Source organism: Acanthaster planci, linkage group LG10 (assembly GCF_054643075.1).
Source record: "Acanthaster planci isolate LZ-2023a linkage group LG10, COTS_SCS, whole genome shotgun sequence".
Lineage (NCBI taxonomy): Eukaryota > Metazoa > Echinodermata > Asteroidea > Valvatida > Acanthasteridae > Acanthaster > Acanthaster planci.
In genome coordinates, this window is record NC_141786.1 from 11975821 (window position 1) to 11995599 (window position 19779).

At 41.8% G+C, this 19779-nt stretch overlaps 1 protein-coding gene and 2 long non-coding RNA genes across 3 annotated transcripts in view; all 3 read right to left on the reverse strand.

Annotated features, from left to right (window-relative positions):
• LOC147797773 (uncharacterized) overlaps positions 1 to 19779 on the reverse strand; it is a 461720-nt gene that overhangs the window by 37073 nt on the left and 404868 nt on the right. The window lies entirely within an intron of this gene.
• LOC147797775 (uncharacterized) lies at positions 686 to 8320 on the reverse strand. Its single transcript, XM_087142791.1, has 7 exons — positions 7707 to 8320; positions 6657 to 6819; positions 6114 to 6391; positions 5653 to 5779; positions 5220 to 5523; positions 4413 to 4882; positions 686 to 4036 (listed from the first exon to the last, which is right to left on the reverse strand). Exons 1-7 carry the CDS (start codon positions 8251 to 8253, stop codon positions 3784 to 3786), a joined length of 2142 nt encoding a protein of 713 aa, XP_086998917.1. The 5' UTR covers positions 8254 to 8320; the 3' UTR covers positions 686 to 3783.
• Positions 12224 to 16626, reverse strand: LOC147797776 (uncharacterized). Its single transcript, XR_015427021.1, has 2 exons — positions 13943 to 16626; positions 12224 to 13667 (listed from the first exon to the last, which is right to left on the reverse strand). It is a non-coding gene; the product is annotated as an uncharacterized LOC147797776 (long non-coding RNA).

Here is a 19779-nt window from a genome sequence, read left to right on the forward strand (position 1 = left end):
TTGGTTAACAACATGGAGGTAGGAACTTCCATGGTTAACAATGCAATAAAATGTTACGTTCAACTATGAACATTTACATTGCTGGTTTTGTGATTCAATTTACTCTCAACCCAGAACAATACATTTGTATTATTGTATCATGTGTACTGAAGGGTGACAGAGAGGGGGGAAAATGGATGTTACATTTTGTATTGTAGGCAAGTATCGTCGAAGCAGAGCTGTGTCAAAACACGACAGCGATAGCGACGCATGGCTTATGCATGCAGCGCTGAGCGCCAGCACGTGTGTGTTATGTGTGTGTAGAGCCGACTGTGGGCACAAGTGCTCTGACCCACACTGAAAATTTTATTTAGTCCATTGACTAATAAAAAATAGTCATGGGTACTGTTTTATTTGACCAATAAATAAGTAGTCATATACCAGCAATTTGACTTATTATAATTAGTCATGAAAAAGTGTCTTATTTGACTAATTTCTGAAATGATTAGTAATGACAAAAAAATAATTAGTAATGCACGAAAATTAATTAGTAATGCACAAAAATTAATTGGTAATGCACAAAAATTAATTAGTAATGCAAAAGAATTAATTTGTCTTCTGACTAATTGAACTATGCTGAAACTATGTTGGTTGGTCACACTGAACGCAATTCCAGAAATGAAAACAAACAACACAGGACTCAATATTTCAATTGAAGTCTGGAAGTTGACATCACACTTTAATAATACAGTATATTAACATTGTTCAAATTTGAAATACATTTCAAAATTTCAAACTTGTTTCTTATATGTACACTGGAATAACATGTATATGTACATTTATTTACATGTATTAACATGTCAAGTGCAATGACAACAATATACATTTATGTTGAGGTTTAAATAAAATATCACAGTTTATGTCCATAACCACAACATTTAAAAATTGTTTTCTCTTGAGCCAGTGAACTATCTCTGAATTTATGTGGTGCCCATTCCCTTAAAACCAAGTTCCACTCATTTGTGAAATAGCGTCTACAATCTTTCTCCTGTATTAGCTACATACAAAACAAATGAATGGATTAATAGCACCCCCCAAAAAAAGTCTCTATTATCTCAAAATTAATGAGGTTTGAATAAATCTTTCCCACTTTTTTACATCTCAATAAAACATCAACCCATACTATCATATGCTAGAAATGCATTTTGATACGGCAAAATGAACTTGTATAATATTCCAGTACATATATTATGGTAGAGGACTTTACATCAAAATGCAATGTACATGATGTATGTAATATTCTGCAAACCTCATGTGCTACACGTGTTCATCAAAAGACCTTCGGTTGGAGGATCCTTATGAAATGGTTTGCGTGTGTGGCCCATGAGCCGATATCCCTGGTGGTGGTTATGCTTAACCTTTTTGACCGAAGGACGAATGATTTAATAATTTTTTTTTAAATAAGGATTTGACATTCAAGGTAAAATCAATCACACTGAAAGTTAGAGATTAAGTAAAAATCAAAAGCTGGTAATTTGTCATGTGGATGAAGTTGCAAGCATGTACAGGCCATTCTGCCTTGTGGTGTCAGCAAGCCCCCCCCCCGTTTTTCAAGTTGAAGTCATTTCCAAACAACACCTTATTCCCCAAACCCCATACCCCCCATCACAGTCCCCAACAAGGATCTCCGCCACATGTCACATAATTTTAAAACTTGTTTTAATGACAGTTCTTTAGTTGCTCTATTAATAAACTCTTAGACATCTTAATTCACAACATAATCAAGACTGTACATGTATGTATGCAATGAAGTTATGCATGGTGGAGGTACTGAACTAGGATAGGTTTGTGGTAACGCCATGTACAAGGAAGAATCACGATGTTCCGAAGCGTATGATACTGTTTGTAACGTCAAGTGTTCACCACTAGTTCTTCTCAGAACCACACACTCAAGGAGAGATTCTTCCTTGTACATGGTGTTACCGAAAACCTTACCTAGTTCACATTTAATATCATTATCCAAACCTGAAGTACTACACATGTCCATTAACAGAACCCTATACCCCCAGTTCCCGACATAGATCTCTGCCGCGCCACCCAATTTTAAAACTTGTATTTAAAACTTACAAACATTAAAACTTGTTTTTAACAAGTAACAACAATAAACAAGTTGACTCTGGTCACTGGGTTGGGGCATCTTAATCCTCATTCTTTTGTGTGAACTTGTTCAACCTTGAGATCAAAGTGAGTACCGTTTTCTGAACTGGACGTTTGTCCTTAATACCTAGTAAGGCGATCTGCGTGAATTCCAGTGTTTTGATGTGTGTTACAGGGTACTTCAAATGAAAGACGTAGAAAGCACTCACAAAGCACGCGAAAGCTGTTACAATATCGCCACAGCAGCACACTTGTTCCCGTTCGACCATCAACTTGAATGATGTTGATGTGGGTAGACTTTTCTCATCCATGATGACACACACTGCTGGTCTGCACTTGCCATCATCATTCTGGTGAAAAAGTGACAGCAAATGTTTCCATGACATATTTTAATGAAGGAAAAATGTGACAAAGATAGTAATATTTTAAAGGAAAATTCCACCATAGCAATATCTAAACCGCTCATTCTCGGTAAATGGCCCTGCGTGCCCTGCACGCTTCCTTTTACACGGTGAAAAGGCTCATTTTCGGTGGCATGCGGCTCTATACACACTTCCACATTCCTTCCACATAAAACTGTGAAATCTCAGTTTTCACGGCGGCTTTTGCCATCTCCAGTCAGCGATGGGTTAAGTATCATGTAAAATCCATCATCATTACATTCATTACATTTACCTGATCATCCTGGTAGGCGAATATGTGACCCAGCGCGAGTAAATGAGGCTTTTTGAGCTAAAAATGAAAATTTTGATTTTTATATAATCATGTTGGGCATGGTTTAAGGATTAAAATGGTACCTCAGTCATCTTCATAGGATACACGGTTACGAAGATACAGCTGGATTTAGGTCACATGACACTGACATTTCAAAAATCAAATTAAGGAGATACAGGCTGTTAAAGTTTTGGCAACATTTAATCTTTGTTGTATTATAGTTTACATTCAGAACTCCATAGCAACCTTGCTAATTCTTAAACATATGTACACCAAACTTAAGTCACACACATAGCAAAAGTTTTTCCTTAATTTGGAAAACATATTGCACAAATTAAATAACTGAAATAGCATTAAAATGGGTTAAAAAACACGATTTTTTGTCGAAAATTAGAAATGAGTCATTTCCGAGAAAGCAAATGAGCTGCAAGCAATGACTAGATAAGAGCAGGGTGTATGATAACCAAAAGTTGAATTTAATGAAGTAAATCAAATTTGCCGTGAATTGCAATATTTATAACTTTCTCACTTAAAAAGAGCCATTTTGGGTAAAATTCTGTTTACATTCAGAACTCCATAGAGACCATGCACATTCTTAAACATTTGCACACCACATTTAATATACACACACAGAGGATTTTTTCCTTAATATGGAAAACGTATTGCACAAATTAAATTAGTTAAAATAACATTACAAATGGGTCACAAAACATGGATTTTGGTCAAAATTAGGAAATGAGTCATCCCTGTGAAAGCAAATATCTGTAAGAAATGACTGTTGTGTGATTACCAGTAAGTCACCTATGGCAGAATTTCAATTGTATTTATAATTATATATTTCTCATTTAAAATAAGATACATGTACACAATTTTGGGTAGAAACAAAAATGTTTGGCACTAGATTGGCATTAGATGCTGGACTGCTCACTGGATTTACTCCTCGGGTACAGCCTGTGGTCGCGGCAAACTTGGAAGGGGACATGTGATATCCTTGGTAGAATCAGAGCAAAACCGACGGATGTTGTTGTAGAGGTACCACTGTCTGGCTGTAGAAAGCCCAGGTATGCCCCTCTCTTGTGGCAACTCACGAGGAGGCACTGCATTGGCCTTGAGAAGATGAAAACGCTCCTCCTCTGAGTCGGCGAATTCTCTGACATACACGCAGCCTGGTGCATCTGACGTGAATCTGGAACAGGGGAAGGAAGAAATTGGAAAAAATGTATTGTAAATTATTTCATTCTCAACAGACATGTAAATAATGATTTATCAAAACATTTGCAGCACTGGTTCAAGTTAAAAATCATCGTCAATACAGATGCCGCTCTCTGCAAAATGAGCCAAATCTGATACTGTTTTCCAAAATTAAATATGTATTGGAAACAATGAATTCCTTCTTGCAAGGAGTTCCACAGGTTTCTGCTGACACATAGAGCTGTTAAGTCTGCAAAACTCTAGGGACAGTCATTTCTTACAGACACTAAAAGGAATCTTAGAATCTTTTAGTTTCTGCTACAGTATCTTGAGGATCTTATCAATGTTTTTTAACTTTTAGAATTCCTTACCTAAAGTGGTGATACTTCTTGATACCGTGAAGAGTCTTGAAGTAGGGGCCAAGAAATGAGTGCCAGTCATACTGAGGAACAAACTGCCTGCCATCCTCCTTCCCAACTAATTGGGGTACATTAAGATTGGTCAGTGAACTTGTGCGCACAACATCACACAACTCATCTAGACTGGACACATCAGTCACACGGTAACGTTTCTTCAACAGACCAAAACACCAATCCGGTGCAAACTTGGTGTGTCCAGTCAAGAGAAAGTTGAGTGTGATGGAGTGGTGGTGGCTGTTGATCACCCGCCATGGCATGTACCAAAGAAGAAACCTATTTTTATTTTGGCCACTACAATTGCCGCAGTGTAAATTAACCGATGCTTCCATCAAACTGTGTTGACCAAAGAAGTGGTGAAGGAGGTTGATAACCAGATTGGATCCCTTGTCAATGACAAAACTCTCACCCATCAGGTAGTTTATCTGAAAATAACATACATGTATAGACATGCATAAGCCCATAATCTAGATCGGCATTACAAGCCAAGGTTCGTTCCAAGTTTTTGAGAAAAGGGCATTGTAAACCAGTCTGGGGTTTTTCTGGTTTATGGTTGTGTTAGTTACGTTCTAACTTTAAAAAGCAAGGAGCACAAGATATCTTGACTTCGATTTGTAAAGTTTAAGTCGCCATATTTTTTCATCGAGAAATTGAGGCACAAAGTGCTTGCTTGTTGCACAGGAACAAAGAAGAGTTTCATTTTAATGGCTTACCCTTGGAGGGTCGTTTGATGGCAGTTTACCAGAGGTTCAGAGGACTCACCTGTTGCGGGATGGCTTCAGCACATACACCAAATATTAGACACTTCCGAGGCGTTAGGAAATATATCGGCCCAGGTTGAAGAGGCTTATGGGGAAAGTGAACTTGCTGAGCAAAGTCAAATGAGTAGTGTGCAGTTGCAGGGGGTGATGACTTGTCTGCAGTATCAAAGCGCTGACCATCCAGCGCTGCTTTGGCTTGCTGAACTTGTGACGTGTAGTGGGAACGCTGCTTGGTAGCCGTCAGAAGGTGCTTCTCTTGCTCCTTCAGCTTTTCTCCCTTTTCTTCTTCACTCATGTTCGCTGACCTCGTAACAGCAGTAGTGATGGTAAACTTTGAAAAAATTTCATGTACATTTATTTGCAATCAAAGTGCATGTATTATCAGGACTAAACATGTAAATTTTGTTATTACAATGATCACCCTGGCAGGTCACCTTATGATGGAGCTGTTGTTTTCTTGACACGTGGGGCACAGGTCTGTCATTGGCTTGGTGATGATAATGTGCGAACACAGCTCCCTCCAGATGTCCCTGAAGGATGTAGGGGCAACAACTCTGTATCCTGCAAAATGAGAGAATGTGTCATGCATGGATGTAAATATGGCCTAGGACGTTGAGTGTAGTAGTTGTGTCGAATACCTGATAGTGCTACATGTACATGTAGTTGCCTGTCTTAAGTAATACTAGTTCAACTCCTCTAAGGTAAAATTTTACACAGAATATGGGCGCTTCACAATACTGGGCCACAAAGCATTTGTAACTCATTGACTGATCACAATGCACATTCAGGTAGTGTCATCGTGTTCAAACAATGCAAATGTGCACTGTGATTGGCAAAGGCATTAGTGATGCTTGGTGGCACAGTACTGTGAATCGCTGGCATTAACAACACTTACCACCCGTTTTCATGATGTTCTTGTACACTCGGTGTACACTGGCTTTTGTAGTATTGCTTGGCAGCAAGAGGATCTCGTCCCTTTTGTGGCCTGGAACCCTGCCTGGGAGCATTATAGCATGCGTTGAGGCGTAGTTCTGCAAGAACACCACGATCCGTTGGATATCTTCGAATGACAGGGCTGATTTACGTTGTTTCCTCTTGGTAGTCTTGATTCTAGAGCTGATGCCATTCTCCTGGTAGTGCGCTTGCACTGCTGATAGTTTATTTTTGCTAATGCTGAAAGAATTTATAAAAATGCAAAATACACAGGTAGAGACAAAAGTTATTCAAACGAGGAACAAAATGAGAGACAGATGAGGAAAGGGAGAGTGTGGGTTAATAAAGGACACGGAAAGGAGAAGGAGGAAGAATGGATGAAATATGCTGAACAAGGAAATGTTTTCACCAAACAAGTGTGCATTTCTGCACTTTGTACATGCTATGAAAAGAAGTAATGCAAAGTATGACAACAGTTTTTAGCAGATTTAATCAAATTACTCACGCAAACATAAACATGAAACGTTCTCGGCACACTTTTTTCCCTCTAACAAAGTACTCAGTGTGGGCACGCTTCCTGGTTGAAGGCGTATGTTTGAGTGCTGTCGTCATTTTGGAGCGGTTTGTATGTCCCTGGATGGCCCCCATCACAAGCAAGTCCTTCTCAGCTGAAACGGAATATTTAGAGCAGAAGTCACTTAGATTGGTACCTGAGCTATGGCAATAAATTTAGATTAAAGCACACAAAGTCTGTCTCTCAAAATTCTATTCCCTACATAATGGGTTAGATTTTTAAGTTATTCACAGGTCAATACAGTTCCAAGCTGAACTTGCGTAATAATCATGCAGCCTTTATGGTGTCTTCTCAGAAAGGATTAGGGCGATTAGCTGATGAGCTAAAGTAGTTTACTTGCAAAACTTTTACAGATTTCAACATAGCTTGTTTCAAAATTCAGAAATCAGATATGATTGCTTTTTACATTGTGAACTCTACATTTTGAATTTTCGGAGATCTTTAGCCAGCGACAGCATTCTCCAAGGTCGTAATGTAAGCTGTTGGCGATTAGAAGAAAGCTAGGCTAGGATTCACAAGGTCTGAGTTCAATAACTCTATGAAATAGATGTACAAATTCAGCCTAGCCTACATAGTTTACATGGATTTTGGATCTAACCAAAATGAAACAACAGTATGCAAAAAATAAATCAGTTCATCATTCCTGGCATGCCTGGCTAAGCTTAAGTCAATATCAACTCTCAGAAAATGAAATAATGCGTTAGTCATCAACGGAAATGCCTTCAATATGCTTTGCATTTATGAAACTTTTTTTCTAGACTAAGACAAAGCCATTTTTATTCGGGTAGAATACAGTGCCCTTGCACCCTTCTCGAACCCCCCCCACCAAAAAAAACAAGATACATGAATGGAATTGAATCTGAAAGAAATCAAACCCAAAAGAAAAGATGGCTTATAAAATAAAATCGCCCAAAGCATTATACAAGTTACAACCAAAGAATAATGTGCAAGTGTAGGTTCTCGATAATCAATGTAGGCTACCTTCGTTAAACACACGAAGCTCCAGACGCGATGCCAGAATTGCTTCACTGCTGAAGGCTTGATGACATGCTTCACTTTTGGAGGCACATTTAAAGCTTTCTACTTTTCTTTTCTCAGTTTCATAATGTTCACTGACTGAATTGTTGGCTTCCTCGCATGCAATTCTTTCTCCAACATGCAACTCTTGGTCAGTGTTGGTGTTGCCATCGTCAATGTCAAAACACACAAGTGGGATTTGCGGATTTGGTACATGTAAGCTGTGCACCTCGTCATGCTGATCGTTCTCGATCTCTCGTTCATCGTCGTCAGCACCAGTGTCACTGTTCGCCTCGCGCTCGTCGTTCGCCTCGTCGTTCTCGGTATCACTATCATAATCAGATTCAGATTCAGAGTCGCTCGATGTATTGTGTATGAAATAATCGCCAATAAGTTTCTTCCACTCGGCACCGTCTTCATCTGCTGCGTGTAAATTGCAGCCCTGGATACTATTAAGCAGCTCCGATATACGCTTTTCCTGAGAATCCATGACTAGACTGCGATCAGTCATTGACAAAAACCGTTCTCGTGGCTGACCGCGGCCGTGGGAAACTGTTATGTTAAAGACCCTAATGTGCATAAAATTACGCAAGCGCAGTGTGTTTTGTGTCAACTGCGCGAGCGCAGAAATGACATCAGCATACATTAACCAATCACATGTTCAAAATCAACCAATGACGCGCAACTTTATGGCACAGCATGGCAACAACATCAAGGTTGTTTACATTAACTTTCGCTTTGTTTCATTGGCCTAGAGGTGACTCTTGACCTTCTGACCTGATTATATTTATAGATCAGGAAATTTCCTTTGCAACGGTGCCAAGAATTGCGTGCTTGGACGTTCGTAACGCTTACGACGAGCCGTCAAACAACACTTATTATTGAGCTCTTTATCGGCCAAATCCTCCCAAACTGGATAAGCTCTGGTCATGACATGCCTCAGAAAACATAATAAAAACACATTTTATCGTCAAAATTTACCGGACAAAAAGACACCACAGGAAAATAGACATATCAAGGTACGTTTTTCTGCTTAAAAAAAATCGACTTTTTAGACCCTCGTGCCTATTTTTGCATGTACAGCCATTTCGGTAATGCCGCAATACGCCTCATTTACTCGCGCTGGGTCACATATATTTATTAACCTTGAGCAAGGGTGAGCGGCTACCCTGACACAAGGGGGGATATCAGTTAACGAACGGCGGACTAAGCCTAGGGGCAGTTCGTTGGGTGGAAGTTTACCACCAATTAGGAAAGACTGGGTTTATCTGGCAATACAGTAATGAAACACAGGGAAACCCAAATAAGCCTCACAGTGACACAGGATTTCCAAGGACAATAATCAAGTATTTGATTTATTGCAATAAAAATCAATAAGGTATATAAATCACACAAGGTTTATGGACACAATACACCTCACAAGGCAATACAATATGCCTCACGTGGTTAACTAACCACCCGACTAACGTAAACACAGCTAGTCTACAACCCAAGGGTTACCTCACTAAATAGTGATAGCCCTCACACAAATAAAACACAGTGTCATGCAAAAGGGGGTCGATCTAACGAAAGGGAAATTACCCTCACAGCGATCTGAGTACATCAAGTAAACCTGAAGGCTAGCTAGCACAATGACAAGATTGCCTTCCAGCCGTCACCCCACTATCAGTGCTTACAGACGACAAGCAATCCAACAGCAAAGACCACTAGCTCCCAGCCTAGGTTCACGACACTCAGCTCTATCACTAAAGTAATCTAGACCCAATACGGTTCGCTACTAAACCTACCAGATATAGTCACTACACGCAGCGCCCCTGGTGCAGCGTCCACGCTATACCTCGCGCATTCACAGCATAGAACGGTAGACAGCGTCCTCCACGATCCTGCAACTCTGCGGCCCAGCAGCAAAACTCACCAACTGATTGTGCGCGCTCTAAGCACGCCGCAAGCGCCCAGACCTAGTCCTCTACGCAACGCTGATTGGTCAACACAATGCTTAATAATTCATGACTTAGCCTGGCATTCATACCTACCCCCGTTTCGTCACACAGACCCCAGCTAAGCTTGATCGGTCCCGGGCCAAATGGCTTAATCTAAAACTATAAGAAACAGGGCTCTATTATACAATTAAAACAACAAGATCAATAAACCTTATACAGTTATAACTCCTGCCATGAGGTCCATAAACCTCACACCAGTTATAAGTACAGATATACATTACTTACACAATGTGGAAATCACTCACTTCATACAAAACAAACCTGAGGTTTACCTAATAAACCTCGTTACAATTAGCATAATTTATTCACAAGCACACTCTCCACTAAGTTCATAATATACCTCAAAATTCTCCTGCTATTCATACAATTAAAACGTCCTCTTTTTCTGACATAAAAATAAACTTTAATTAGTACCAAAACCTTTAGTGATCCTCAACACTTCAAATTTCAAAATACTCTGAAGAAATAAGTTAACTTTAACCTGTAACACAAGCGAAACATATTTACAAAGTGCTTTTCCTTGCTAGTCATAGACAAAAGGTAGAAGCAAATAAAAACTAAGTGCTGTCTTCTGCAACTGTGAGATACTCATTAGCATCGACAGGTCTCAGGTATGCCTGATGGTGGACTTCTTCTCGATTTAGCCTTCCATCGAGGAAGGTTTTGCGGAAGATCTTCTCTTCTATGGTTGCAACCTTCATTCTCTTCGCTGGTTTCCCTTCCTCGTCTCTGTCAGTCTTCTCCTCATGCTCTGGGCTGGCTTCTGTACCTGAGCTCATGGGCATCATTGACTTGGGTTACTCGGGAGTCTGACGCTCCTTCCTCATCAGTTCAAGAATAGAGCAAGGATTACCCCCATGGCGAAAGATTGGTACACTATGAGGAACCTGCGGCTGGTCAGACACTGTCGAGTGCTCAGCGTCTGTGTTCTTGGCTGGACTCTCTTGCTCGTTGGACTCCCCTGTTGGGCAGCGGACCAGAGGTGATATGGGGGTTGGGGAGAGTGAAATCAAAGCTTCTCTTGTGGGACTTCCACCTGTTTCTTCGAAGGTAGCTGTCTTTGTCGGCTCTTGGCTTGTCCCTTGGCCGGAACTTTTCCCTGTGGAACCTGCAGCCTGAGGTCTTTTCCTCACTAGGTCGAGAATGGAACGGGGCCTCCCAGTCAAGCGAATGATCGGGGATATTGATGAACGGCTCACACGAGACAGGTTGCTCACCGTTGAGTGAGAGGCCTTTTCATCTTCAGCTGGGCCCTTCCCAGCTGATGAGGTCTCGCCTACACCTAAGAGCATCCTCATCAATTTAATTCCTCAAACTACCCTGGGATTATAGGCCATCTCTCCCCCTGAGGAACTTTTAACACAATTTATAGTTTCCCCAAATCCTCCCTATATCGTGCCGGGAGCCGGCGTTCCCTCTGAGGGTACCTTGTGGGAGCTCGTGTCGGGCCATTGCTCTCGTCCTTGTATCCGGAAGGACCAACTGTTTGAGCCTCAGGAGGCTCATCACTTCTTCCACGAACCTTACTCACTCCATCGTGTACAAGCTCTAACCCAATAGATTGGGGACCCCTAGCTATTTCCTGCATCAAGGGTTCCGCAATCACCTTTGGCTCATATCGCCATGGTTTTAGGGTCTCGCCAGTGTATGGTTTGAGCCTGTCTCCATGAACTACAAAAGCCTTACTTCCAGGCTTCCGTTGAATCCTCTAAGTTACATCAGAGAGTTTCTTGACCACCAGAAATGGTCCATCCCAGCGAAGCTCTAACTTCGGGGACCTCCCTTTCGTCTTGGACCTATTGAAAAGCCAGACGAACTGACCTTCCACCAGCCCTCCTCCATGCACCTTGCGGTCGTAGTTCCGCTTTTGATGCCTGGCACTTTGTTTGAGGCACTCTCTAGCTCTGCTATGAGCCTCCTGCAGATTCTGCCTCAACCCTCGTGCAAAATCTGTTTTTACCGGGTCCTCCACTGTAGAACCTTCAATTACCAAGTCCACTGCCAACCTGGTCTCCCTCCCCAGCATCATCATATTCGGAGACTCACCAGTCGATTCTTGGGGAGTGCACTGATATGCAAAGCATGCATATCGTCGATCGTACCACGAACCGACGTATCTGAAGTTCACAGTGTTGTGAGAAAAATCGATTTGAAAATGGTTGCATTTTCGTTCGTTAATTTCCAGCACCAGAAAGTCGATGGCTACTTTTCCTTCTTGTTTTTTCATTGCAGTTTTAGAGAATTTGTTTTGTCAAAGTGAAAAGTCAGTATGTGGAATTTTCTTTTCGATCCTCTCGTTTAACGCGTAAGTGGCGTATGCAGATACGTCAGTTTGTGAAAAGAGCATATTACACTTTCCCTTGTCACGCGTGGCGGCCGATCCACAATACGCATGCGCAAGTCAGAACGTGCGCTTAAGTTTGCACTTTGTTTTTGCATTATCCATTGTTTCACGAGGTCATTCTAATAAATAAACGATAGTATAATAAACAGCTTTTTATTGCCCCTGCAAACCCATTAAAATGTAAATCTTCATGAGTGATTAGGCCAACAAGATAATAAAAGGCGGTATGTGTAACATTGACTACATAATAATACATGCATTCAATTTAATTTTTGAACCTGGTTTACAGAACTGTGACTGGACTTCAAGAAATTATGACATCACCAAGCAAATGGTGAAATTGTAACATGATAGCCTACGTTTGTAAAACAACTCCCCTCTGCCTGATTTAGGCAAACACAAAACCTGTTCCAAATCAAACACCGATGCGACAAACGTATTAGGATTTGCTATTGCATTCTTCTTCATCTCATCTTTCAGTTCTCGAGATTTGGATTTTTCTTGGATATGTTTTTCATACTCGAAACCTATTCGTTTTCTTTCTTCCTCTGACCCTTTTCTGTATGCCTCACATACACCGCACAGATCTTTTTTTTTTGGTGTGTGAAACTTTAGTTTCATCTTTTTGAAGATTTTTGAGTAGAAGCCTAGAGAAGCTTTTCTGCTACTGTTATGATGCTCATTTAGATACAACCTGTACATTTTACTTATGTTCAAGTCTGGTGACAGATAGATACTGATAACCTGTGTTGGCCCTGCAAAAGTGTGATTCCATCACGGGGGTGATGAACAGACTTTCTCCATCAATAACTAAAGTCAAATGGTCAGGAAAATGCTAGTTGTAAGAATATGGAACAATATCAATCTAAAAAAGTGTCTATATGAAAGATGTGCAAATAACATTGAATAGAGTGGGACTCAAACCTGTGACATCTAAATAAATGTACCAGCGCCCTACTAACTGATCTCAGTAGTAGAGTGCCGGTACAGTAAAGCAGAGGTCGCAGGTTAAATTCCAGCTCTCATCAAGTTTCTTTGCACATCTTTCCTGTGTTCAAGTTGATTTACCAGCACCTAGTCAGTTTCCCTATACACGATTTGTTTTGAATTTTTTGTCCTCAATACATATGGGATCTTCATCTACCCTTTGCTTGCTATGTATTCATGGAATAAACTTCAAGTACATCAAAACAAAACCCATTTCAGTGTCACTCACTTTTATTAGAAACCAGACTTGTCTGAAGCTGTGCTGATCATACATCGTCCATGTTATCCTCTGAAGCTTTAATACCCCAGGATCCATCAAACGGTTCTGCAAGTGACAAGAAAATTTGTGGGTATAAAAACATTACAAGAAGTTAGGCAATTTGCCAACCACACATACAACAGGTGCGCTATCATATTTTTGAAATTTAATCAATAGCATTGAGGACAAATAATGGTGTGTCATGGGACAATAACTGGGTTTGGATGCAGTTAATGACTTCAGCTGTGTCAGTGGCACATCATCCAAGTCACTGTCGGAGTCATCCTTAGAGTCTTCTGAGTTCCCTGATTCCTCAGATGATCCCTCAGATGATTCTAAAGACAAACATTTAAAGGCATGTGTCAACAGTAGGCCCTAATATTCTTTTAATTGCATTTTTTCATTGAATTATTATCAAACATGTCAAATGCACTTCCCGTTTAGAGTTAATAATAGCTTTGTAGTGTGCAATCAGTATATGACTTGAACTTCAGTGAACTCTATGTACCCATGGCTTAATTTTGATCTGCAAGAAGACACATTGATATTCATTTCAGGCCGGGGTGACCATGTACATAAATCGTTTAATAAAAATCCACTCATGACTTACCGTTACATCCTCCTTGCTCAAAATTGAGCACCTTGCCCCTCCACCAGGTTTTCCCCCACTTCATCCGCACATGCTGATTGTGACGTAGTGGTTTATTGAATGACAAATCCTTGGATGATACAACATTTCCTGATCTGTCAGTCCATTCTATCAAAACATCACATGACCTAGAAACACAAAGAAGACATATTTAATAGTCATCTGGCAACTAACTGCTATAAGTACATGATACTTAGGGGAAAATCCCATCTTGTACCATGTAGTGTCTTGATTTAGCCTTGACTAATGAGGGCCCAGGCAAAGGCCTAACGTGCACCATTGTAATGGGAGGGTGAGCCTACCAACAGTACGGCATTGTGTGCCACACCTCACTCTGCTCATTTCACAAGTACATTTAAAAATACGATATTTGTCAAACTCAAATGTAACGTTAAAGATTAATCAACTTCCGACAACGTTAGTCTAAGGGCTAGTAGTACGGGCCTACCGTGGTAGGCTAAAGCTTGGCCTGCTCAGAGATTTTTTCACCATAGAACTTGATTACTTTCATTCATGTTTAAGCATTGATTATTGAAAGTGGTCTTTACCTATGACGTACTTACCTCTGCTGTTTAAAGCTGCCTTTTTGGGGGGCAAGGTGCTGTTTTCAGCCATTTCGCCGCGAAGCCAGGCCTGGTCAACCACGGTAAAACCAGAGTCAACTTCTCACCCTCGTACTAAGCAAAACTAAGCATAGGCTTACTAGGCCGTACCGTACCATTATTGTTCGACTCTGTGTACGAGGTTCAACGTGAGCTAAACGTCGTATTTTGACAGAGGGCGCACAATAAAAGTGGCTTGTTTTGTTTTCTGCACGAGACGTATCGGGATACGTCTCTTTGTTAGACGATCGTTTTCTTTTTCTTAGATTGGCATTGAGATGTGAACTTATGCGACGGTTCGTGAAAATAATGTGGCTGATTTTTCCGCAAATGACTTTTTTGTTAGTTTCTATAATTCTTTAATTAAAGACCTGACAAGCTTGTAATTGGGTTAAATCATTCATTTCAATCATATTTTCATTAATGTAGCAAAATGTCACTTTGCCCAAAAAACGAGGATACGCCGGATCGTGGTGCGATCGACGATATGGCAGACACTCATCCCAGTCACGTTGTTTCCTCTTTGGTTCAATCATCACAGCAACCATGTTGGTCAAAGTCTTATTGAATCGCTCAACCAGTCCATCGGACTTTGGGTTGTGCGCTTTAGTTCGACTTTTGGATATGCCCAAAACCCGACACATCTCAGCAAAGACAGCCGACTCAAAGTTTGTCCCTTGGTCTGAGTGACGGATGACGACAAAAAGAACTCCCTTGATGACGAATTACTGTTCACCCTTGTATTGTACCAGTACCAACTATGACTACGTATGTACGTACGGTTCAATCTGCAAGTAATACAAACCAGAAAATACAGTAAGTCTCTAGAATCATGCCAAAATACACTTGGGCACATATGAATCAATTACAATGAAAACTAAATGAATTAAACTGACTGATTTGATCCCCAAACTGATGGAATTGTGTCCGTGAATTATTTCCTCATTAACAACTACATGTACACGTGACCTAGCAAGCCACCAGAAATTAACCTTGGTTGACAGTAAGCCAAGCAAACTGAAGCAATTGATGTCTAGAACTATGTCACATCTATAAAACGTGTATCGCTAATTTTACCCAAATCTTACCCCAAAAAGTTGACCCAAAGTAACTATGTCTAATGACCGTAGTTATTACTCCCCTCTATACACAATAATCTCTAAACCTTTATCTAAATCCCAAAGCAATTATATGTACTGACAACATTGGGCGTCTCAAATATGAAGCAAAATCAAAGGAATCTTTGACGATTTTCTTCAGTTAACAAGAAATGTGACGATGTTGGCGCGCCAAGAGCTCCCTCTCTTGACCAAGAAAAGTATACATCTATGACGTCACAAACAAGCTGGAAAAACTGTCCTACCCACAACTGTCTGAGTGCATTTCCAAAGGAATCCCAAACCTACAGACAAACTCCATGACAAATTTATTTGCCACTGTTTCAGCCCTGGCATCGGGAAGGGGATATGCCTCCATCCACTTGGAGCAGTAATCCCCGACCACCATGATCCAAGAACTGCCACTGTCACTCCGGAGCAGTGGCCCCAGCAAGTCCACAGCCACTCTTTCCAACCACGTACTGTTGTAAGGGGGAAACTCTCCTCTTTACAGGAGACTTCCTCCTTCCACAAAGTTTGCACTGTCTTATGAAAGACCTCACGTCAGCGGTCATTCCTGGCCAGTAATACCGCATTTTTACCTTGGCCAGTGTCTTTGTGACACCCAAGTGACCGCTCGTCCGACCACCATGAAGCTCACGAAGGACCTCTTCTTGAAGCTTCCTTGGAAGTACCAGTCGCCACGTGACTGACTTCCCATCGTCAGACTCCCACCTTCGGCAAAGCACCCCATTGCGCATTTGCAGCTGGTCCCAGAGGGACCATAGCGTTTTGTGGGCAGCCGAGGTGCCTGAAACAGTTTCCCAAAGAGGTCTACTGCTCAGCTCCTCCTTAGATTTAACAATCCAACTCATGCTGGGATCCTTCAGCTGTGCTTGCCCAACAGCATCCCTCAGCATACAAATTTGGGAAAAAATGCCCCTCATCTCAACCTTTGGAACTCCTGGATCAGCAACAACTCTCCCTGACCCACAAAAATACCAGGAGGTTCAGCACCCTCAAACTCATCAGCTACCTGAGGTACCTCCACTGCCTCCTCATCATCATCATGCCGACTGCACTGCTCACAGATCTTCCTGGACAGCCCATCGGCATTTCCTATGCTTTGTCCAGGTCGGTGTTGAATGGTCAAATCATACTCACTGATGATAACAAGCCATCTAGCAAGCTGGCCCTCGGGGCTCGTAAAATTAAGCAACCACCGGAGGGCAGCATGGTCAGTGTCGAAGGACAATCTTCCTACCATACAGGTACTGCCTGAACTGTTTCAAATAGACCACTACCGCCAACAACTCCCGACGCGTAACGCAGTAGTTCTTTTCAGCTCTACTCAATTTGCCGCTGGCATAGGCGATAATTTCCTCTTTGCATCCGTGGACCTGGGACGAAACTGCCCCTATTCCAACTCCACTAGCATCCGTGTCTAGGATGTAGTCACTGTCTGGCAGAGGGTAAGCCAAAACAGGAGCTGCCCTCAACTTCCGTTTAAGCTCCTTAAATGCTTCTTGACAAGCCTTGGTCCAGACAAATTCTCTTGACTTTTCAGTCAAAGTATGCAACGGTGAGGCCAGCTCAGCAAAGCTTCGCACTTCCTTCACACACTTAGGTGTCGGCCACTCAGCTCGCACCTTTTCAGGGTCTGTAGCTACACCCTTGGACGACACAATGTGTCCCAAATAGTTAACCTGCTTCTGGAACAAGAAGCACTTACTTGGCTTCAATTTCAACCAACTTCTCTCAACCTGGAGAGAACAACTCTCAGTCGCTCGATCTCCTCCTTGACCGTTTTGCCAAATACAATGACATCATCCAGGTATATCAACAGGGTGTCCCACTGAAGGCCTGCCATTGCTTTGTCCATCAGCCTCTCGAATGTGGCTGGGGCATTGCAGAGGCCGAAAGGCATGCATCTCCACTGATACAAGCCATTTCGGACCGCAAAAGCTGATTTCCTACAGGCATCCTCGTCCATGGCCACCTGCCAATATCCCGAAGCTAAGTCTAATGTCGAAAACCACTCCGCACCCGCAAGAGCATCGAGTGTCTCGTCAATCCGAGGCACAGGGTACTCACCTTTGATGGTCACCCTGTTTAAGCCTCGATAATCAACACAAAGTCGACGTGACCCGTCCTTTTTTTCGGACTAACACCACATTAGCAGCCCAGGGGCTGTCAGACGGTCCAATAATCCCCCTCTTCTGCAAGTCCTCTACTTGCTTCATAATCTTCCGCTGATTGCATTCTTTAATGGAAAAAAGGAGCTTGTACTTTCTATCTGAAAACCCAGAAATTCTAACATTAAATCCTGTACACTTAGCCTATACACTGTTGCAAAACAGGGTAGATGTGCAGACTTTTGTTTAGTCTGGGTCATTAATAATTCAGGCGCGTCTAAATTATGCATTAAACATACGCGCGGCAACCAATCAGAGGCGCCCGTTACCTTAGGGCGCTGGCTGCGTGGGTTGCTGGGACTTCTCAAGATGGCAGCGTGCTAACTAGAGCTCTGTGGAGTTGTGTGGTGTTCTGAGTTTCGAGTGTAAATCTGACGTACCACCGCTGGTGGTTGGGGATGTATCTCAAGTGTACCTGGTGCGATCGGTTAATGTGGTGCTTGTTCCCAGTTGCCGGAGCTACCAATTATATCAGATCTCTTTGAAGATCGGGGAATCGTTAGACAGTTTCGTTTATTTAAGAAGTGGTAGATTATAGGGTTAAGGAGCCCGAATGAACCAGTTAATTTGGGAATTAGCGAAGCTTAGACTGGAAGGATTGTGGGCCGTTGTTCCATGCTTGTTGGCATAGCGACGGTTGGTTGCGGTCCTGGTCTGGGAGCTTGCTTTCCTCGTTGAGGTTTACTGGGTGCAGGTTTCCGTTAGAGTCTGGTGAGGACTATTATAATTGCCTTCTTAATCAACTTACCTGTGTTATTTCGTAATAACTTGAAGAGAGTGAGGGTTATTTAGGTCACCTTAAACCTTTTTGCAGTTTGGGAACTGTTTTGCTTTGTAAGGCAGTAGAGATTATTGTTGTATAAGTCTACCCAGTTGTGTTGGACAATTACGAAGATTGGATTCGCTTGTGTGGTCAAGACTTATCAGTTATAAGCCATTAGTAGATTATTTATTTATACTTGAGGGTTACCCTGATCACTGTGAGGGTTACCTGGTTATTGTGAGGTCTACCCTGATCACCGAGAGGGTTATTCTGTTGTAGGTTAAGGATAAGGCTGATTAATCACGTTCGTGGTGCAGTTGGCCACGTAGGACTACCTCCCGTGAGGATAATTTTGTTTATAGTTAATTGCTGTTGTATTTAACGGATAACTGAGCACTGACATTGAATAAACCAATCATATAATTGCCTTAGAAATCACTGGTCACCGTGAAATTTAGTCAGTCCCGTATCATTTGTATTGGCATAAGTGTTATATTTATTGGCATTTGGATCAATTACCTAATCACAGAGCGGTGGTAAACTTACACCAAACGAACATCCCCTAAGGCTTAGTCCACCGCTCGTTAACTTGATGGTAACAGTTGACACCAAAAATGACACCAAAATGTGACAAGGAAATTACAAAATAAAAGAACTTACAGCACAAATGTTTTAAACACTGTGTGAGATTTTTTAAATCTGTGATTGACAGGGCCGAACTTTCCCCGAACTTGCACACATACTCGATCGAATGACCGCCAGATAACAATATGTACCGATCCCATTTACTTGCACAACGCTGGTAGCATGTAGTGTCCTGTGTAGTTGCGAGCGTGCACACCGCAGTTGCACTTCGCAGCTAATGTTGTTGCCTTTTCCAATTGTCTGTTTCGATATACAATGACTTATTTACAAATCCCCAAACCCCAAGATATCGGCAGCTTTTACCAATAAAAAATACGCAAGTTTCCTCAGCATTACTTATGTCGTGTCCAGTTCGTTGCGAGTGTGATTACGCTTTATTGTCCTCGGTAAGCCCGCATTCACATTTTTGTGCAAATGCATGCTAAACACGCGAGCCACGATCGCTGTGTGCATGCAACGTAACATATAAACATTTTTCTCGGTGAACGAGGATGAG

Excerpts from the sequence above, each read along its gene's own strand:
- LOC147797775 (XM_087142791.1), bottom strand. The coding sequence starts at position 8,253 with ATGACTGATCGCAGTCTAGTCATGGATTCTCAGGAAAAGCGTATATCG. Across the intron at positions 5,780-6,113 it reads GAACATCATGAAAACGGGTG|GATACAGAGTTGTTGCCCCT; the intron begins GTAAGTGTTGTT and ends CTCATTTTGCAG. Across the intron at positions 5,524-5,652 it reads AACAACAGCTCCATCATAAG|GTCAGCGAACATGAGTGAAG; the intron begins GTGACCTGCCAG and ends TGCTGTTACGAG.